At 47.1% G+C, this 23,056-nt stretch overlaps 1 protein-coding gene across 1 annotated transcript; it reads left to right on the forward strand.

Annotated features, from left to right (window-relative positions):
• The first annotated feature begins 8,589 nt into the window (after nt 1–8,589).
• On the forward strand, nt 8,590–15,437 carry LOC127300196 (uncharacterized). Its single transcript, XM_051330282.2, has 3 exons — nt 8,590–9,161; nt 9,759–9,979; nt 14,651–15,437. Exons 1-3 carry the CDS (start codon nt 8,675–8,677, stop codon nt 15,269–15,271), a joined length of 1,329 nt encoding a protein of 442 aa, XP_051186242.1. The 5' UTR covers nt 8,590–8,674; the 3' UTR covers nt 15,272–15,437.
• Nucleotides 15,438–23,056: the final 7,619 nt, after the last annotated feature.

The raw sequence follows: 23,056 nt of genomic DNA on the forward strand, positions 1-23,056 counted from the left end.
CCTCAGATTCCAGAGACGGTCTGCACCAGAAAGCGGGGGTGGCGGATCTTCAGGGATCAGGCCATCAGGGGCGTGGGCGCACCGGGGGTTCAGTGATGCGGGGTGGCTTTCGGACACCTCCGCCTCAAGACCGTCAAGTGCAACCCCGCCTATCGTCGACGCTACACCATGGCCAAAGAGTCCCCCAAGTGGACCTTCAACCCTAACCCACGCTACACGCGACAAGGTGAACTCCTTCCTCTCGATACTCGACCTCGTAGATACCTTGAATGGAATGCTACCTCATGTCGGCATGTTATATGTCATTAGGTACAAGAGTCATCGAGGACCGGAGAGGAGGAACACCCATGGAGCAAGGAAGCGAGGGAAGGGAAGAGGAGCCATTCATCATGGTGCAAGGAAGAGAGAAGAAGAAGAGAAGAAGAAGAAGAAGAAGAAGAAGAAGAAGGAAAGAGGAGAAGAAGGCTGGCCGGCCCAGAACCCGGTTGGACCGGCCCCACGACCGGACTGTCCGGTTGCCGCCCGGTCGACCGGCCCCAGGACCGGACCACCCGGTCCCAGGCCCGGTCTGACCGGCCCCAAACCGGATCCGACGGGAATGACTCCCCAAGCTGCCTAAGTCATCCACTTGCGTACCTTTTCGGCCCAAGCTGGCTTGTACCTCTATATAAGCACCTAGGACCCCTCCTTTACCCCTTAGACAAGATGATAGCTTAAACATGAAGATGAGCTTTGTCTCCCTAGGGTTTCATCCCCTTTGTATCAAGGCAACCCATGTTGGATGATTGGATTTGGTGTGTGAGATTCTAGTGTTACCCACTCTCTCTCCCACTCCTAGATTCATCTCCCTCACCAATCTCTCCGCTCGGAATTCTACCGCGTGTCTCTTCCGGGTTGATTCTATTGGCGTGGTCCATCGAGCCACGGGGTAAGTATCGATTGTATCGGGTTGGTGTGCGTGCGTGAGTTCCTCGTGTTCATCGTGTTCTTCGCGCTCTCCCTCTCTCCCTCCTTTGGATTTCGGGTCAACCGCGAGATCGGGCCACACACGGGGTCTTAGACCTCATCATATGGTATCAGAGCCTTTGGTTTCCGCGGATTTGACCCCCCACCCATCCAATTTCGTCTCTAAAATTTTTCCCCAAAAATCCCCAAAAATAGCCCTAATTGCCTCTTGACCGATCTGTGATTTGGTTGCGTTTTGAGTGGTTTTGGTCCATGGATTTGGTGTTGGAGTGCTTGATCTACTATCTCCCCAACTTTTAGCCCCCAATTCCATCATTTCCCTTCGTTTTGGTCGATTTGGCTTGATTTCGCTCAAGAACAGGAGAGAGAAAAATCTGTGCCCCGCGAAATCCGGTCAACCGGGCGCAAACCGGCTGATGACCGGACTGCTGGCGCTGTGGCCGGTCAACCGGGCGCCAGACCGGGCGCCAGACCGGGCGCCAACCGGGCGCCAACCGGGCGCAAACCGGGCCAGAACCCGGTCAACCGGGCTGTAGACCGGGCAGGCCGGTCCAGGGCCTGGTCAACCGGGCGCCACCTCCACCACCACCTCCGCCAACCACCGCCACCCTCTCTGCCACCGGCAAGCACCGCCACCCTCCCCAAACCACCGGGAAACATCACTGTGGCCCCATAACCTCCGCCGCAACCGCAAGATCGGGCCACACACGGGGTCTTAGACCTCATCATAAGCTCCAAATCGTGAAACCCGGTTTCTCACCCGGTCAACCGGGCCACAGACCGGACGAGCCAGCACAGAACCTGGTCGACCGGGCGGCAACCGGACAGGCCGGTCCAGGAGCCGGTCCAACCGGACCCCAGACCGGACGCCTCCTCGCGTCCTCCTTCGACCTCGACTTCCGGCAATCTCCACCACCACCACCACCACCACCACCACCATCGCAGGTATAACTTGCAGGTTTCACCTTGTAACCCCTCTTCCTTTTGCGATCTATCCCATCGAGCATTGCTTGTCTAGTGTTGCGAGACATTGCACGTGGCCCCGCATTGTGAGGTGTGTGTGTCGCGTTGAGTAAGGCACCCAAGCAAACACTCGTGTGGCAAGATAGCAAAAGCGAGGCTAACACTAGCATAGTGTGTCAAAAAGCCCCAAAAACACAAAAAGAGTGCGAGTAGCACCATACATCCATACATCCATACGCCCATACATACAAAGTGTCCACGTGCCACCAAAGATACAAATGAGTGCAAGTGCCACCATATACAAAAGAGAAAAAGCTTTTAAGCAAAGAGAGATAGGAGAAGAGAGGCCACGTGTGAATCTTGTTGTCTCTTCCTTTGCAACCAAAGCTTTGGCTCTCCTTGTGTTAGTGTGACACCGAGCACTTATACATACACTTTTCCGCTCACTTTTGGTTGCACTAACCCCGCTTATCTCGTGTGTGTGTTCCACAACTTTTTTCCGTGTTTATAGTGATCTTCACATTGACATTTGGATTTTTGGACCTTACCCACTTTTAACAACATACTCGATCTTGGATTTGTCTTTTGGCTTTCCACAACACTCGCCTAACACCATATTTGCTAGCTTTTGCGTGTGGTTTTGCGTGTGTCCCCGATACACTTGATCTTGCTTTTGGCTTGGTTGATTGCCTCAATACTATCTTACCTTGGTAAGAGTGCGGGGTAGTCTCCTTCCACTAACATACACCATATAGATCTTGTCATGCTAACATGTATAGCGACGAAGAAGATACGGAGGAGTACACGGAGCACTTCGAGGAGGATTCCTCTTCAAGCACCGCGGATGTGGAGGAACATGTGGAGCTCGAAACCGACTATGGCTCCGCGAGCATCACCGACATGACCGACATCGAGGAGCTCTACATCGACAATGGCTCCTCAAGCATGGACGACATGGTGGAGCGCCACCTTGAGGACGACATCGACGAGCTCTACATTGACAATGGCTCACCACTCATGGACGACATGGTGGAGCAAAGCCACGTCTACGACATCGACACCGTGACGGAGCCTCACCTCGACTCCACCATGAGCAACATCGGTGCTCCTACATACCCCTACTTGGCCAATGGAGCTACATATGGAGATGGAGGACCTCCACGAGGGCACCATCATATGGAGCATCAAGAGCTTCCCCATCATGAGCGTCATCGACACTCTTCTCCAAGCTCCACAAGGCGCCGCAAGCAACATGCCAAGTCGCATGAGCCATCATCTAGGCATGGCAAGGACCGTCATCGACATACGTCACCACATGAGCTTCGCCGCCACAAGCCACTTCATGATCTCCACCGACCAACATCTTCCACGAGTCTTCGACGACACCACTCAAGCCATGGTGATGATGCACGAAGACGAGAGCCTCGACATGAAGGCGACAAACACCATGATAGGGTGCCTACCACTCCAAGGATGGCAAGTGCACATCGAGCATACCTTCCTCATAAGGCGACTTCCACCTCTTGTGCCACCACCACAATGGCCTCTACATCGTCACGTGCCTATGGACTCCGATGCTACAAGTGCAAGCAACAAGGCCACCCTCCACGGGAATGTCCCAATCTCCTATGTGAGGTGTGCAAGACCAAGGGTCACGTGGCATGGCAATGCACAATGCCAAGTGCCAAGACGCTCTACTTCGACAAGCTACAAGCACAAGTCCCCAAGATGCCTATTGCGCCAACACTTCAAGATGAAGATCGCCAAGGTGAACTCAATGGTGAAGTTGAGCCGAGCCTAGCTCTCATCAACACCATGGCGCCACCGCTTGAGGATGACTTGGGAGGCGATGGAGTTGAGCATGGTGACCATGGGATTCTCCCTTCACCTATGGAGGCGCATGGAGTTGAGATGGTTGAGCATGGGAATTTCCCTTCAACCAAGGAGGCGCATGGAGTTGAGAAAGTCGAGCCTACTCCCCTATGCTTCATTGATGAGTTGGTACCAATCCCATGTGAGAATGAGAGCCACTTAGCCCACTTGAGTGAGAGTGATAGTGAGTTGAGTGACTTCCACCCCATATGTGAGTTTGAGTGCTTCCGTTTGGAGGACATGAGTGATACACAAAGTGAGTTGAGAGAGGTAGATGATAGGTCCATGGAGGACATCGCTTTTGCTAACACATTAACCTCTCCCTCGTTTGTGTCTTCTTATGTTGCACTAGGTTCCACGGAGGATGAGTTCCCGCTCATGGAGACGATGTACATGGTACATGAAGATGATGATATCTCACCATGCTTGCTCCAAGAGGGACATGTCGACCACATGGATCCTCCTACTTCCACAACACCTACCTCAAATGAGTCGGCCTACAAAGGTAACAACATAGGTGTTGATGATGCCATGATCCCACTAGTGGACATGATGACTTATGAGTGCATGCATGATCTCGATGATCCATTTGCTACTTCACATGCTACTTTCACTTTCCCATGTGATGCTTTGCTTGATAACATTGTTGATCATGTGGAAGTGAATGCTTGTGATACCATGACCATGCCATGCTACGAGAGCTTCAATTTTTCCACCATTGCTTGCAATATGTCGACCACTTGCTCTTTACCATGTATTGCTTGCAATGATAATGACAAGGATGACATTAGCTTTGGCATGCTTTGCCCCAAATGTTTACACTCTTCCATGATCCTTGCATCCAAGATTGTGAACAATTGCTCTTTCTTATGCTTGGTATGCAAGAATGCTTATTTCATTGTCCACGAGATGGCCCCCATAGCCTTCTCCATTTTTGATGATCATGAGTTGCCACAGGCCATGAATGCACCTTCTTGCCATATGCACCATCACCATGCATTTCATACTATCTTGATTGACACTAATGGTGATGTGCACAAGTCTTGGAACATCATGATGGATGATGTGTCCCTCTACCATGCACATACGCTCTTTGTTTTGCTCATTCCATGTGTAGGTACCCGACCATCGACTTCCACCGCTACGGAGCATGAGCTCACGAAACGCGCAATTGAGAGCTACCCAAACACGGACGAGATACATGATCCAACCCATGGGATTCACGCCAAAGGGTATGTTCCCAAACGCCTTCGCCCTCGTGTGTTCCCGGCTTGTCTTGTCGAGCTTACGGTTTGGACCAATGCCTCGTGACCTCTTTTGCCTCTTATGCAACATATCTTGACACATCTTGTTGGCACAATGATTGTTGTATGTTTTGATGCTTTCATCATACACTTCGAGAATCTCAAGGACCATGTCATACATGTGAGAGACACCTTATGCATCTTGTGCCACATGTCACTCATAAAGTTGCTCTTCTTTGGATTTCTCATTTCACCTTTGGCAATTAAAATGGATTCTTTGACACTTGAGGATACCCATACTTGGCTCACGCCAACCATACTTTCCCAAGCTAGAAGTTTCCACCTCTTTGCCATTGCACATAACAATTTTGCCCACAATTTTGCCACCGATACCTGCCTTTTGATTGTTCCATTTGTGTGGGACAATGCTACACATCACATTTTTGACACCTTACAACTCTTACATGCACAAATTTTTGCCCTTCCAAATTTTGGATACATCGACACACTTTTGTTTCCCATTTTTGCTAAATGCCTCTTGGAGAAATGACGTGATGCTTCGTATTTGATTGAGAGCCTCTTGTTCGCCGGTCACCCAATTGGCATCCACAAGCTTTCCTTTCGCAAGTTGTTTTTCCCCATGCTCTTCTTCGACCGAGACTTTATCCCTCCACCACTACATGGGAGACCCGTCATGGACTACAACAAGGACGCCCGCACCACGACGAGCATCCATAAGGATACAAGGGCAACTATACAAGTCCTTCACCAATTCATCTCGGATCTCTCGCCACATGATGGGAGAATCGATCGGCTAATGCCAAGCCCTAGATTAGTTTCGCGATCATGGAGTAGTAAGAGCTAACGCGGCGGGAATAAAGGATGCCCAAGTTTAAAGTTGCGTTCCTATACATGTTCGATTTTAAATTCATTGAGTACCTCCGTGATAACATCGGCCTCACAGGAGTAGCAAGCATATAACGAGATCAACCAAAAGTTCAAAGCTCCCTTGTATAGTTGAAAAATATTCTGCATCGAACGTGAACTCAAGAGTATTTTAGTTCCAGCTAATACTACAAGAAATCCGCAGTAGCAAATATCAGAAACGGGATGATAACCGATTCCTAAAATGTTCCACTAGCAATCTGCATTTCCAGATGGTGCAGCTCATAGAAAGCATTTAGACCAAAACTAACAGCCCCCACACCGTGGGGTCGGCAGCAAAATTCACCAAATACAGCAGTTTAGGAATGCTGCAGTTTCTTCAGGACTCAAGCAGGCTCAGGGACATAGTATATAGTTAACTAATTGCTGAATATCATCATATTTCAGGTTCTTCCCTCCCTTCCTCAGGTGAAAAGGAAGTAGGCGGATATTTTGGGGTTTGGGGTTTGCTGCGAAAAACTTCAAGTCGAGTTTTTCCTTGGGCGGATATTTTGGACAAACTTTGCAGAGCAACTCTAGCCTGGTAAAAGCATTTCTAGCAGAGGATGATGTGAAGAGGATTTTCCTCGCAATATTTGTCCCAGCTTTCACGATCTTGACAATGATGATTCGTATTGTCGACACCCATCGACATCGACTAGGCTGTTCAACTATTTTTCCTTGAAACTGGTGTTGGTACTCTTGCTGATGTTGATTGATTTAGCGCGTGTATGTAGATTTAACATTGTAGCTCAAATTAAAAGTACGGAAGAACCATCGTTGGTATTTACATGTCTTTGATTTGGCATTTATGTCACTTTTCCACCGAAAGTACAAGATTGTGTCTTGGAATAACAAAGAGTTTGAAGACTCCGAAGAATCGGTCGTTTCTTTTAGGATTTATTTTGTAATCGTTGTATATATCTCGTGTATCTCTACCATTACTATTTCCTACTTTAAATATATGGTATTGATGGTAAAAAAAACTTAGTTCTCACTCAAGTTATGTAATTCTGCTTTGCAATTTGAAGATCTTAATTGCAACTTGATTTTATTTAAATATCTAAAGAAGATAAATACTATTCGAAAAAAATTGAAACATCTTCTTTGAAACCGAGGAAACACCATTGTAAAGAAGATAAATATCGTTCATGTTTTATGGTTTAGAACTTAGTGATAGTTCGAGGAGAATATGCTCAGTCTATTCCATCAAAATATAAATGGTGTTATATTGCAGAATTTGATAAAAGAATGTTCTGAATTTTCAAATAGAAGTATTATCTCATAAATAAACTTCCAGACCTTCTACTCCTAGCTTTTAGATAAACCTATCTAACTTTGGTTAATTGTGCACATATGTATGCTAACATGTGTAAAGTTATGTCCAATAGATGCCAACAAGAGTTTAATCTCCACCGCGCAGTAGGGCACATCCCCTTGGTGAGGCACCACATGATGCATGTTAAGAGGGATGAGTAACCGGCAATGTAGTTTAGATTTTTAGGGTGGGTGTACTCTTTTTTTCTTATCTCAGGATGTCAGAGTTTTTAATGAGTCAACAAATAATAAATCTCTTTTTATGCCATATAAAATCTTTGCATAATATTACTACTATTTTCTGGATTTTTTCAAAATTTTCCAATATGTTTGGACAGTATCTACGCTGGAAACAGAAAACAGGAAAACAGGCCTTTTTCAGCCCCGCAAGCCAAACGGGCCGACGTGCCGGCCATGATCGTCCCGTAACCACCACGGTCTGCCACCGCACCCCTCATCCCTGCCGCTCGCCATGGCCAGAGCCTCGCCGGCCGAACCACCGCAACGCCGCTAGCTAGCAGCCGTTCCCAGCCGCCGCCGCCGACGGCATCGCACGTGCTTCGCCCGGCGACTCTCTGATCGATCCTACCATACACGGAGGTAAGCTTTCATACCTCACAGATTCCAGAGCCCGTCTGCACCAGAAAGTGGGGGTGGCGGATCTTCAGGGATCAGGCCATCAGGGGCGGGGCGGCGGAGAAACTGCGAGCTCGGGTTCGTCCTCGCCACGCGCGTGGGCGCACCGGGGGTTCAGTGAGTTGGGGATGGGAGAATCGATCGGCTAATGCCAAGCCCTAGATTAGTTTCGCGATCATGGAGTGGTAAGAGCTAACGCGGCGGGAATAAAGGATGCCCAAGTTTAAAGTTGCGTTCCTATACATGTTCGATTTTAAATTCATTGAGTACCTCCGTGATAACATTGGCCTCACAGGAGTAGCAAGCATATAACGAGATCAACCGAAAGTTCAAAGCTCGCTTGTATAGTTGAAAAATATTCTGCATCGAACGTGAACTCAAGAGTATTATAGTTTCAGCTAAAACTACAAGAAATCCGCAGTAGCAAATATCAGAAACGGGATGATAACCGATTCCTAAAATGTTCCACTAGCAATCTGCATTTCCAGATGGTGCAGCTCATAGAAAGCATTTAGACCAAAACTAACAGCCCCCACACAGTAGGGTGGGCAGCAACATTCAGCAAATACAGCAGTTTAGGAATGCTGCAGTTTGTTCAGGACTCAAGCAGGCTCAGGGACATTGTATATAGTTAACTAATTGCTGAATATCATCATATTTCAGGTTTCCCTCCCTTCCTTAGGTGAAAAGGAAGTAGGGTTTGCTAGCGGTTACGGCGGCGAGGATAGTAGAACTTGCCGATCTCTGGTGATATGGAGATGGAAATGGAGGAGGCGGGGAGAAAGAGAGAACGTCTGGCTGAGGCCGATGGGGCGGGGAAAAAGCAGGCAAGGGAAAAGAAAGTGTCGGGGAAGATTTCAGCGGATTCACAGGCGGTGCCATTTCACGGGCAAGAGACAGATCCTTTGTCGAAGCTGGTCGAAGACTTAAGGCTGGACCAAGCGGTGGCGAGGCGGAACAAGGAGAACCCCGGCATGGAGCCGATTGTGGTGGAGGAGCTCACGGAGCAGGAGCGGATGGAGTTCGTGCGGGAAGATAGGGCGAGGGAGATCAGGGTGCTGCACGAGATCTCCGAGCGGATGTACGCCAAGTTACTAGCGTCAGAAGCGGAGCAGGCGCGGGCACCGCCGCCTCCGCCGGATCCGAACCAAGAAGACCGGTCTGAACTGGATTATAGCGAGTACCGCCGGAGCTGGTACGATAAATGGTCCAGTCAGTACGGCTCTTTCGAGGACACCAGTAAGTAATTTCTTCTGCACTTTTCTTTCAGAAGAAAAGGTACTTGATATCTTAACCTTAATTTCATTTTCACTGTACCTATGTTGATCAGTTGATTGAGTTATCTGTCTTGGAAACTTTTGAAGATGTTAAACTCAAAGCTTAATCTACCTTTTCTTATTGAAATTATTATATACCTGCCTCTTAGAGTATATGGATTTTCGGAACACCAAGATTTTCAAGAATCAATTTACTTCCAAGAGCTTGCCCTAGTTAGCCACAAGATGAAGGATTTTTTCCGCAACAATTTCAGGATTGGCTAAGCACTATAAACCAATTAAGTGCTTTTGATGTTATATATATACTATTTGTAAATATCTTGTCTTTGTACAGACCCTCTTATACTTAATAAAAATTGGAGTGGGAAACTCTCCCACTGTTTACCCTCAAAAAACTTATGTTGATCAATTGATGTTCCTACAAGTTGGGTTTCACCATTATCTAGACATATAGATGTACAGTTGTAGTATTGTAAAACTGATAACAATTGTAGATTGGATTATATCGGTTCATCCATGTGTTATCTTTTTACTGAATCTAAATCTCATGTACACACAGCTCCTATCCCCTGCATGCGTTTCACGGACAACCCAATGCCTCACCTCACTTGCAACCCGAGTACCGTACAGATCTTCTCAGTCAAGATTACGGAAATAGCTGGTGGTTTACAGTGTCCCCTTGATGTGTTTGGCATGATCTCCATGCGTGATGCCCTGGATCATAATCGCAATATTATCTTCTGCCGGACAAGGGACAACTGCCAATCCCTCACCCAACAGGTTCTTTATTTGTTTCTTGCTGTGCTGTCTAATTCAATCTTTACTGTTAATAATGTCCGCTGCAGCTTATGTTTGACCACTGAACACATTCACGTTGTAGCAGATTGAAAACATGTCAAAGAACATATTGAAAGCATTTGATTAAGAAAAGTTCAATATGAAAAGTACACAACACAGATTTTTTTGAGGAATACAACACAGATTTTTGGTTTAGGAAAATTCATTGGACATGTTAATATCTAAATTCTAAGAGGCTACATGTGAACAACAAGTGTGTACATGAACTGTGTTGCATTCCACCTAGTTTTTTGTATGTTGACTTAAGTTGGTCCTTCCATGAACTGTTTGCGCGTACTTGCTGGTGGATGAGTTTGAAATATGCTTTGGATGTCAACTTAGTCATGCTCATATCTTCGTGCAACATATCAGAAAACAGGGGTGATCAATAGTTAGGTACCTTGGTCAGGTGTAAGCAAACATTGACTTGGGAGCAGATGGGCCTAGTTTTATTTTCTGTATGGCACATTGCTCGGGTCCCTCAATCTGTTTTGAGATCAATCTTTTATTTTCTTATGTTTGATAGTTACTAGTAAATGCGCACGTGCACACGTGTATTCTTATGAATTTGCTATTCTTTGTTGTGTTGTCTTTTTCAAATTTTGAATTTTTACCTTGGCGATCCTGTGAGAGATTAATACAAATTCCTACATAGAAAATTTCTAATTTACACATACTGTTTTTATTTCATCAAAATCATTGAGGTTCACTTCAATAAAAATCAATCAAGAACCAAAGGAATAATATTTTACATCCATGGAGGAGAGGAGCGTCCTGAGAAGAGACCTGATGATTCATTGGCTCACTATCCTGTTGAGACAAAACGGTGATGACTACATGTGGCGTTACTGCTACTATTTCTCCACGAAGGGTGAAACAGTTCTAGCAGATGACACATAATTATTTTTCCTTGCTGCTAGTAGCCAACAGTTGCATAACTACAAGGAAAATTCGTTGAATACAGAGCAGTTTCAGAAAAATGAAGAGCAGTTTTCAGATTTAGAAGCGGAGAAGAGTGAGAGAAATAATTTCTTTGACTTACCATGTCTTATTAATGGCCTTCATGTATATAAACCACTTCAGAAACAGATCCTTGCCTTCAGGTATAAAACACTTCTCCGACTTACCATGTCCGATTAATGGCCTCCAACACCGCTTTTGCTCCTGCTCCTGAATGTGCCTCTGCTATGGGAAAAATGGATTAATCTATGTTACTGGTTTGTCTAAACACTGCATAAATCATCTTGCAGATAAAAAACTGTGAAATGCATCATATTAATAGATAAGAAAATAATTGTGAATATAACCATTGTTCCTCATTTAGAAATCATGATCAAATGAAAAAAAAACGATGTTGACATTAGAAGATAAATTATAAGCTCGCATCTAGAAAGAATGTAGATAAATTATAAGCTCAGATATAGAAAGAATGTAAATGTGCATGTATATGCTAGTATGTTTGTAGTGAAAACAAACTGTCCATACTATTTAAGTTGGTGGAAAAATATGGTAAATAATGCAGGATGGAATATTTTATCATTGTACAAAAGACTTCCGAATATTAATCATAGGTACAAAGCATTTATCTAGCTATTACAATATCTCTACCCCGTACTGAACCAAAGATTTATAGCAAATAAAAATTAAACATCATTATCACCGTGCACTAATATGGCACCTGATCTTTAGTCTGTTCCTGCAGATTGATCACAAAACAATGCTAAATTTGTCACGGCAAGATACTAACCATAATATCGCTGTAATAATTATCCATGGAAATAAGTTAGGTTCATCTACTCATGTATAGTAATTTATAAACCAACAATGAGCTGAGAGACTGACCAGAGGGTCAGGTGGTTAGCTCGAGTTGGAGTTCAGCTCAGCTATCAGCCCAGCTCGAGTCCCTCTTAGCTGGGTTTGCGGCTCGCAGCTCCCTTCTATAAGGATGGATAGGCCTTGAGTGCTAGTGACCATGGGTCACGTTGTAAAAAGAATGATGAACGTAAGGGAAAAAATAATGGATTATAAACTACAGAGGTGGATCTTAGAACAAAGTTGTAGAACCTCATGTAGACTCTGTCAGACGGATAATAAAATGAAAAGAAATCAACTGAAAGAAATAGAGATCTCATGATATGACAGAAAGAGCCAATGATTAATTAATATGTCAGAAAAAATTAGGATAATTGGACATGCCTTGCACAACATAGTTGCGAGTGAATTAAGACACTTGCATGGAGGCTTAATTTAGAAGGAGAGTAAACCTGAGTTATGGATCTGGAATACTTAGGTCTACCATCGATGTGTAGTCATAGGCATCAGCCATGCACGGTGGTGAATAGGCAGCTTGGTATGCCCTGCCTTCTCGGCCCGCCGGGGCGACCGCATAGACAAGTACGGTGGCGAGAGCGCCTCAGCCATGAGAATCTGGCGGCAGGTGGCGATGCGCAGGAGAAATAGATAGCTTGTTCTGTCAGCTTATGCCAATTGGTAAAGTACACAGTATTGAGAATCAAGCTCTGAATGTTCAAGGCTCTTACCATGTGCATCAGTGCAAGTTGAGGTACTATCCCACATACACCCAAGATCAATACTCTATGGGCTTGCATGCGAATATACCCCTGCAACCACACATGAAACAATTAAGCCATAGACCATTTTTACAATATTGACTTAAATCGGGTTTATGTGCCATTTACATGTGTTGGTTACGTTGCTCTATGGGGTATGCTGTGAAATCAGTGAGGGCATCGCTCTTGATTTTGACACTTTTTGACAATTAAGACCACTCCAGGCTGCAGCCTTCTTTTGTTGGTGGGCTATACATTGTCTTTGTATATACTCCGTTTTTTTGCTCAACATACAATCAAGCCTACCAACTGTGGTATCGGAAATGATAGGCGTCATTCTCTGTTTTTAAGCTCTCATACTTGGCGCCTGTGTTTTGAAATCTCGTCTTTATTTTTGTATACCACTATCTCTTCCTCTGCCTCTCGGCCTCTTTTGGATCGGCATATATGACACATTTTACTGTATATTCACATAATAATAAGCAGTTCAACGCAGCAACTGTGTTCATCCAATAACTTTTTTTTGCATGTACGTTTGGAGGATGACATATCCAGAAAAAGCTACTGGTAATAACATTGATTAATATGTTGGTTGATCATTTTCTAGTCACAGTAGCATGTCATTCGGGAAATAGAGAATTAATATGTGGGGGTGTGCATATGTCTCAGTTGACTGAGATTTTCTTAAGTCTCAGTCACCCTAGAAAAGTGCAACTGTCTGCTAGAAAAGTGCAATTGCACTTTTTTACAGAAAAATGCAACTAAAGCACTTTTTTGTAGGTGACTTTTTTTTGTGTCTAAATTAGCACGTTGGTACTATTAGCGAGAGAATATAATTGTAGTACCAATCAAAATTCAACAAGAGACATTTAAAGCATGGTTCTCTGAATCAAGGGATATCTTATACTACTCAGTAGACCACCACCTTGTCCTCAAGAATCAGACAATCAGGAAAGAGTATGGCATACATGATGCAAGGGATGTAATGCTTAAAATTTCTCTTTTTTGGGCATCCTGTAACCAGGGTCTGAGAGACTGAGTTATCTGATTGTATGATATCTACATTTTTTGGAGTTCTGTGACATACCTGGTAGCTGAACATAGCTTATCTGAAAATAAACACACAAGGATTGGAGAAGGATGAGTGGGACGTGCTGGCCTGGATCTGGACGCGGTTGAGAGCTGGCCTTGGAGGACCTAGACGGCGTGGGGGCAGCCCAGATCCCGTCATGAAAGGCGTGGTCGGCTGCGTGCAATGCTCTGGGGGCAGCCCAATTTGCGTCGGGCAGGGCGAGGTTGGTCAGGGCAGTGTGCGGGCGGCCTGCGGCGCCAGGCGGGTGCTATGGAATGCGGTCGGCGGCGTGCAGTGCGATGGCGGACTGCGGGCGTGGGGGCAGTGCTTTAGGATGTTGTAGCAGCTACAAAATCGAAACATGCAGGGCGAATGCGGATGTCGGCGTGCGCGGCGGCGGGGGCGTGCAGCTCGGTGCGTAGGGAGTGGGTTGCGGGGCGTTTGGAGAAAACCGTCCATAGCAGTTTGATTCTATTGATTTGCTAGTCGTGGGATCAGGGGCGTCTAACACTGTTTTTCTGGTAATCTGGATCATTGGATTATGTGATCAGATGGCCCAGATCGTTTGGATCTGCTGCTCTATCTCTTTTAATAGTAGTAGAGATAGGTGTCCCCTTCTGAAGTGTGACTTGCCACAGTTATGTTTTTAAGATTGTGCTGTTCACTGTTTACCTAGTTTTTTTTTTACTTCAGTTTACTTGTCATTTATCGAAAGGGGTTCCTTCAGTTTGAAGGCCTGGTTTAAATATCATTGATGATGCAACTTAGTGTATTTGCTCTTGGCAAATTGCCCTCCCCGACCTAAGTCGTTTTTCCTGTCATTAGCCTCCCACATATTTTCAGTTCGAATCACTATAATTAAGTTCAACTTGATGAACAGATTAGATAACCATCGACACTTTCATTTCTTTAAAATAAATGTTTCCCGTAGGAATGCTTGAAGCACTACTTGATCAATGGTATTGTATGCAGGATCGGAATTTAGTCCTGACAGGTCCCGTCCGTGCTGTTGTGCACGAGTATGGATCTGTGTACATTGACGCTGTGTTGAAAGTGAAGGGCAGTTCGGAATCCGAGGACAAGGATCTAAGCCTCCTAATCAAGCGTTGCAATCACTATGAACCACTCGAATCGATTGTGAGCAGCAGAAGCTACAGCAGCAAGCTCAGCACTCTGGAGCTGGCATACGGTATCATCGTCTCTTCTGTCGAGGCCACTATAACAGTCCAGGTCATCGAGGGATCATGGCCAGCTGGGTTCCGCGGCCAGTTCACCGCAGGTACTGCCAGTCTGCCTCAGATGGAAGTCTTGCTGCTCGATTCAGGCGAGGAGAAAGTGGCTGCTGCCGATGGCATGGTGGAACTCTCACGTCGTGTTGTATCTGTCGAGAGGCTTGGGCAGCTGATGGTTTCTGCCTTGTTGCTTCGAGGTTGTGACAAGGTTGCTGAGGCTAAGACCTTCTTTAAACCGTTGGAGGCTGGTAGAAGTCTGGGTGAGCTTGATGTTGGCTTATGCAAGATGCAAGTCACGGTGGCCTGGTCGCCATTTCTGAAAGGCTATCCAATGCGTGGGTTTTCTCCAGCGATGGAATGATCTTCCAGCGAGGCTGTTGTTAGCTAGCGCCTAGCGGGAGTCATCTCAGGTTGCCTGACAGTGCTATGTTAAGTATATATCTGAAACTATGGAGTGTAACCGTGTACTCATGACTTGAATTCTAGTAGTATACTGTTTAATATTAATGTCCTGTTATCTGGTTAAATTTGCGAAACCATGACTGCAAGTAATAATTTATTTAAAGAAAAGAAACAAAAAAGTAACGGAAATCACTAATGTTGGGTTGCATGCATGCTTAGAGAAATATGTTAGTTGTGGGCTTAATGAGATGGCATAGCTCTTTTGTAAAAAAAAAAAATGAGATGACGTAGATAGGGATCAATGTTAGTTGAAACAAAGCTGCAGTGAGAAAATTGGTTTGACAATGGTGCTGGTGGATCAGGCAACAAATCAAAAGAAACAATGGTGTTCATTGTGGATGACCAAAGTTCCAAGTAAAATCAGAGAGTCTTCGCTTGGAGACTTGCAAGGTTCTCTCTTCATACGGGAGATGTCCTAAATCATAGGGAAATGGCAACGGTGCCATCATGCTCGCTATGTGGAGCAAATGACGCTTGGAAACACTCTTTAATTGAGTGTACTATGGCATTGTGTGTGTGGGCTTTGATGAATGAAGATGAATCAAATCCAAAACCCTCGGCAATGGTTATTCTTTATGCAACAATATCTCAACCATAATTATTTTACCCGAGTGCTTGTTACTCTCTGAGCAGTTTGGAAGGCTAGAAGGAAATCAATTCATGAAAACTAGGTTTAGAGCATCTCCACCGGTAGCCCCTAAATAGGCGTCGGCACCTCCATTTGGGGGACGCCGGCACATCATCCTCTATTTAGGGACGCTGCTCCCACACCGGCGCCCCCAAACCGGCGCCCCCGATAGATTTTGAAAATCAAATTTAAATGTTGAAAACGATATTCATACGAAGTTCGAACGAAATTTGTACAAATTTAACGCGAATTCAAACTAAAAAAATAAAAATAAACATCTAGCGGTGCGGGGAGTCGAAGGCACTGAAGTCGAGGTCGTCGCCGTTGGACGTCCCGAAGGACCAGCTGTCGGTGTCGTCGGCCTCCTCGTCGTCGGCCTTCTCCTCCTTTGGCGCCGACAGCTCCGATGGTCCGGCGAGGTCGACGAAGTTGGCGCCGTGGTCCCTGGCGGACCACACCGCCGCGGGTCGATCGCGATGTGACGGTAGTCCTCGTCGACGAAGCGGCCGAGGATGAAGTTCTGGCCGGGGAACTCCTCCTCGTCGCCGTCGCCACAGAGGGCCGCCTGCGCCTCGGCCTCTTTCTCCCACCATTTCTTCTTCGCCGGCGGAAGTGGTGGCGAGGCGTCCTCCTCCTTGACGCGGGAGCGGCGGCCCGACCCCGTCGTCCGACAAGCCGAGCAGAGGAGGCGTGCCTCGCGTCGTCGCGGATGACGACGCCTCCGGAAGGAGGCGCGTGCGCCCGATGGCGGACGATCCGGTGCGTGAGGTTCCGGACGCCGCGGTCCGTTTCGGTGCCCTCTGCGTGGTAGGCGACGGCAACCATGGGAAGTAGACCGGCTCCCGGTGCCCGCGGATGCGTGGACGCAGACCGTACTCGCGGAATGTGTCGTCGACGGAGCGGCCGTACCACCAGGCATGGCGAGCGACGTTGTTGAAGCGGCGGCCCGAGGGATTGTCCGTCGGTGCGAGCTCGACGGCGCGCTCGCGGCCGAAGCGCTCTTCCCAGGACGGGCTGTCGAGGGCATTCTCCGGGAGGCTCCTCTCCTCCGGCGTCATCTCGGCCCATCGTTGCCTGGCGAGGGCCCACGTCTGTGGTCCTCTCGGCTGCGGTAGCGGCACGGCAAAGCCGCCGTTGGAGACGTGCCAGCCGTGCGACAACTTGTACTGCACTGGCACGGGGATGCGGTGCCAGTACAGCAGTCGGCTTCGTCGAACGACAGCTCCGTCGAGCGGAGCATGCCGTCGCCGCTGTCGCCGGCCTGGTCGTTGTGCGCCATCACGTTCGCGTGCGGGTGGTGGTTCGCGCGGAGGTTGAAGACGGCGGCGGCTAGGGATGGACGGCGGGGAAAAGAGAGGAGTGCGCGCTGGTGTGGTTTTAAGGAAGACGGCAGACGCGCATTGAAGGCATGTGGGTGAGGTAGGTGGACACCGCGTGGTCAGTCACCGTCCTCGCCGTTTTGGCTTCAGTGCGGGAGGCCATTAACGCCGATGACCAACCTTCCCGCGTCGTTTCCGATGCAAACTGCCGCGTCCCCTCGCTGACAAGGCGCCCCCACCCGCGAGAACCGTCGTTCCGCGAGGCGCCGGCGCGCCCGATTCGTACCCTTGGCGAAGGGGCCGGCACGGGATTACCGGCGATTCTATTGGGCTCCAAAATTGGCCGGCGGCGTTTTGGCCGCGCCGGTGCGAGCCCATTTTCGCCCCGGCTCCCAAATTGCTATCGAGGCCGCCGGTGAAGATGCTCTTAGAGCCCTATCTCTACACTCGGGTTTTATAAACAGATTTCTCTCTGATCTAGACACTGCTTTTCCGCGGAAGGAAAAGCCCGACCAGCACTCCAGCAGTCGGAGTGGTCCAATTCGTTGGATTTGGCCCACGGATGGTCTGGTGAAACTAAACTGTGAATAGACCTTCCGTTGGGGCGTCGGCAAGAGTGATCGAAGGGTTTACTGATCCAGCAAGCTTAGAAGCATTGGCATGTGTCGAGGCCTTGTCTTTAGCTAAGCTAATGATCTCAATGAGCAGCATATTCATATATCAACTGATTGTTTGGAAGTGATTAATAATTTGCACGATGGTCATTGTCCCAGATATGGTGCTCTGCTTAAGGAGATCAAGATGAGACAGCAACTGTTCCTCTCATCAAGTCTCAGCCACGAGCGACGGGAACACAATACGGAGAGGCTCATAACTTAGCTAAATCAGTGTTTTCTCTTTCTCCTGGCCGCCATATTTGGCTTTGAAGTTTGTTGTGCTAGATGGATAGGCGAGCTTCACCTTGCCACCTGCATGTCATCCTGGTATAACGTGGCCGGTGTGGTATGTGTGTAAGGTATAATATGTTTATGTTCTCAAAAATGAATTAGTGCTAGGAGGAACTAGACACTAAATGATATAGTAGAAGCGGGACTTCGGCGTGAGAATTCCAGAAATTTGTTCCTGACAGGATTTGAACTTTGGTCGTTGGGGTGTGCCACTGCGACCCCAATCACAGGGCTATGCCCACATCCTCTTTAAAATGAAACCGTGTCTAGGAGGAACTAGACACTTTTTGATATAGTAGAAGCGAGACTTGGCGTGACAATTCCGAAGGAATCGAACTTCGGTCGTTAGGGTGTGCCACTGCGACCCCAACCACTGGACTAAGCCCACGTCTAAAAAAATGAATTAGTGCTAGGAGGAACTAGACACTAAATGATATCGTAGAAGCGGGACCTCGGCATGAGAATTCCAGAATTCTCATGCCGAGGTCCCGCTTCTACGATATCATTTAGTGTCTAGTTCCTCCTAGCACTAATTCATTTTTTTAATAAGTTTATGTTCTCCAAGTTTTTTACATTATGCAGAGGAAAGGATCTCCAAGTTCCTTACCACAAGTGAGTCAGCTATTCCTTCGTGGGATAGGCTCCGGAGAATAAGGTTTGGAGGCGTGGGGAATCGTTCGTGGGACCTCCACCCCTCCAAACGTGACGTACCTTCTTGCAAAGGAAGGGAACACAGGAATAAACTCTCGTCTCCGCACGCTATCGGTTATCTCTAACCGAACTCCTTACTTGTGATATAATTGTCTATGAGAGCCTTCATGCTCGAGTTACTTGTATCCTCATATAGGTTGCTTCACCTAGTTTGCATTAGGCTCATCTTTATATTCCGCAAAGCCTAATATTGCAAAGAAATAATTAAAATATGTAGAAACCTATTCACCCCCCCTCCTCTAGGTTTACCATCTCTGAACTTTCAATTAATATCAGAGCCTGAACTCTTATTAAGGCTTCACAGCTTTAAGAGTGAGATGGATAAACTATTCGAGGGTCTGGATGAAGACTCTAACCTTTGGGTTAAAGAAATGAAATCCAGATTGTTGGCATATGATGCCGAGAAAAAGAAAAAGGAGGATGAAGTACAAAGCCAAATGGCACAAATGACTGCCATGCTTAAGAACCTGACTAGTGGAACCTCTAGTGAGACTTGGGTTCCTCCGGAAGGTTTTCATCAAGTAAATCATGACTATCCCAAAAACACTTCACCCATGCCTCATATAAACCATAGTGGGAATGTTCCCCATTTTGATGGAACTCACTTTCCCTTTTGGAAATCTTCTATGGAATATCATATTCGCAGCTGCAGTGTGGAGCTATGGGAGATCATTGTTGATGGATACCGGAAGCCACAAGATCCCGCTCGGTTGACCTCCACTCTACAACCGTCAACTCAATGCCTCCGCACGTGACAAGATTAGGAGTGGCATCAACCGCAAGCTCCTTGATCAAGTCAATGACATTTACTCCGCTAAAGAGTTGTGGGATCGGATCGTAGTACTCCAAGGGGGAACCGATTTGATCCAATCGGCTCTTTACGAGTCTGCAAAGCAAGAGGCCATTATGTTCATGATAAGAAAAGGAGAATTTGTGGCCGATGCCTATGCAAGGCTTGGTGCTCTTAGAGTGAAGGTCAAGGGTCTTGGATGTGAGAAGTACAATGACGACTTTGAGATGAATGAAGCATTCATAAAGTCCAAGGTCATTGCCATGATTGCAGTCAAGCAAGAAGACACCAACCCTGCACTCAGCTTCCAAATCATTACCAAGAGTGCCGATCTGAATGTCGATGATCTAGTCTCCTATGTGGCAGCCAATGAGAACATGGCCAAGTCAGGAAAAAGGCTCATGGCAATGAACCGTGTTGATGAAGCCTCACACAACCTTGCCCTCAAAGCTAGAGCTGACCATGGAAGAGAAGAAGTCTATGAAATTGAAGAAGATGAAGAGATGACTTCAACTAGTGACATTGCTACCGACTTTGCTTTCTTTGCACAACACATCTTGGTGATTGGAGAAGTGTTAGGGAGGAAAATCCGTATCGCTTTGAGGAACGGATTTACACAGGTGGGGACAAGTTTTTCTGGACCAACACTCAAGCAAGCATATGGGAAGATTTCTACAACTCTAGAGAGTGTATGAAGAATGGTACCATTGTGATGCCCAAGGCCATCAACAAGGAAAAGCTTGCCTTGCATGAAGCCACCAAGTACCACTTTGTGGTTGACACCTTGAAGAGTATGGGGCTGTATGATCTTGTGTGCTTGAAGCCCGGTGATGAAAAGGGAGAAGGCCGCTATTGTCCAATTCTTGTCCGTCAATTCCATTGCACAATATTCTTTCATGATGATTATGATTGCACTATGACTTGGATGACTGGCAAAGAGAAGTACTCATGCACCTATTCTCAGTTCTGTGACGCCATGGGTTTTGGTGGTGGCCGTGCTCGTGGGTTCAAGATTCATTCTCAGGATAAGTTCACTAAAGGTGACATTTCCTTCTGCTATCCCTCGCAACCTACAGCTGGTCCTCCCACTATCTCTGGGATGTATTACTCCTATCTTGTGCTTGCCAAGATGTTTCGTGAGAATCTCATCAGCAAGTCAGGTGACTCCAGTGAATGCCGTAACTACCACATGAATCTGATGTACTATTGCCGTCCTGAGAACATAAGGGAAATTGATGGTTGTGATCTCATTTATTGTGAACTGAGGCATTCTGTTCGGGGCCGCATAACTCCAAACTATGCTCAATACATTCAGCGGCTCATCAACAAGGTGGCACCTTCTCCCCACAACAAGCAAGATCAAATGATCAAGATGGAACCTTTCAAGTTCCCCACTCAGGACACTCGATCGGAAATCCCATACATGATGCCCTCTGAGCACCGTTCCAAGGAAAGACATGATCCTGCAGCTAGCTCCAGCTACTCTAGGCGCCCCAATCGCGGTGCCTCTCGCTTTCTCACTAGCCTGTGGCAGATGTGCAAGAATACCAATGATGTTGCACATCAAAGTCTTGCCTTGAACCAGGAGACCAGGAGGCGCCAAAATGAGTTCATGGCTGCAAGGAATGCCCCTGTTCGTCCTTCTGGACCTCAGATGGAGCCTGTGGTTGCACCAGCTTGGGAGATGCCTCCCATTAGTGATGAGATGTTCCAGAACTTTGACTTCTCTATGTATGCTCATGGTGGTCTTCCTCCTAGACCTGCTCGTGCCCCTGCTGATGGTGATGATGATGATGAAGAGAATGAAGGTGATGAGGATGATGATGGCGAGGATGATGATGACGAGCGTGATGGCGATAGCTCTCCACCCACTGGTCCGAGTTCTACTGATGGGAGCGCTAGCATCCCTACTCTTTTCTTCGCCTTTTTGGTGTTCCGATGCCAAAGGGGGAGAACAGAGTAGAGTCTAGGATCATGGGTTCTTTGGTTGGCACAAGCCATGGTTGTTACTTTATTTGCTTCTTATTTGGCTTGTGCTTATTTGCTTTGCTTTCTCAAGAACCATTTGCTACTTTGAATAATTCATGTATGGACAGGTATTTGTATGCTTAATCACTCTATTAGGACGATCAAGCTTTATGCTTATATATCTTGATATACATGTCCATACCATGCTTGTTTCCTAAAGATATCGGGGGAGCTTCTCATATTCCACAAATGGTGCACTTTGCATTCAAACGCAAATTCTCCAAGTGCACACATTATGGGGGAGCTGTCGTAATATCTTATATGGAATCAAGGTTTAAAGCTTATCATAATATCTATATGTGACCCTAGCTCGATTTGTCATCGTATACCAAAAAGGGGGAGACTGTAAGGGTATTTTACCCTTATCCATTATTTTGGTAACAATGACACCGTGCTAGAGTGTTTGGCCTAATACATGTTTGTAAGGTTAATCCCAGATATTAGCCAAAGAGGCATAAATGGTGTATCAATGGAACAAGAAGGCTAAAGTAGACCCCCCACTTCGACAATAATCAAAAAGGGATCTACTGCATCCTGCCGGTCAGAGACCCGGTCGGACCGGCCAGTTCCGGTCAGCCGCCCGGTCGAACCGGGCGCAGGGCCGGGCGCCCCGGCGCCAACCGACCCCTGCACTGATGCCATCCGGGAGGGCTACTGCAGGACACTGATCTGCCCCGGTCACGGCCCGGTCAGCCACCCGGTTTGGACCGGGCACTTCCGGTCAGCCGCCCAGTCGGACCGGGTGCAGGGCCGGGCGCCCCGACGCCAACCGACTCCTGCGCTGATGCCATCCGGGAGGACTATTGCGCGACAATTCCCTGATCTGGTCTCGGTCCGGTCAGCCGCCCGGTTTGGACCGGTTGGTCCGGTCCCTGGCCCGGTCGGGCCGGGCCCTGCGCCGGACGGCCCGGTCCCTGGTCCGGTTGACCGGGATTCTCGGGGAGAAAGCTGAGGTGGCAAGTTGTCAACGGCCACATTTCAAGTGACACTATATATACCCCTTCTTCTACCTCTGAAAGGGTAGACACTACACTACAAGCTGTTCTTGAGCTCTCTATTTCATACTCCATTGTTAGAAACACCAAAAGGCTCAAATCTCCCTCCTCCTCCACCCAAACTCAAATCCCTCCGGGGAAACGATAGACGAGGACCCGATCTACTGTTCTACCAAGCCAAATCTTATTCCCCCTTGTATTCATCAAGAAACTTGCTCTCTAGGGTTCCTTGGAAACCCTAGGTGGGCAAGAGAGGTCCGGAAGCA

The sequence above is a fragment of the Lolium perenne genome, chromosome 5, assembly GCF_019359855.2.
Source record: "Lolium perenne isolate Kyuss_39 chromosome 5, Kyuss_2.0, whole genome shotgun sequence".
In the NCBI taxonomy this organism is placed as follows: Eukaryota; Viridiplantae; Streptophyta; class Magnoliopsida; order Poales; family Poaceae; genus Lolium; species Lolium perenne.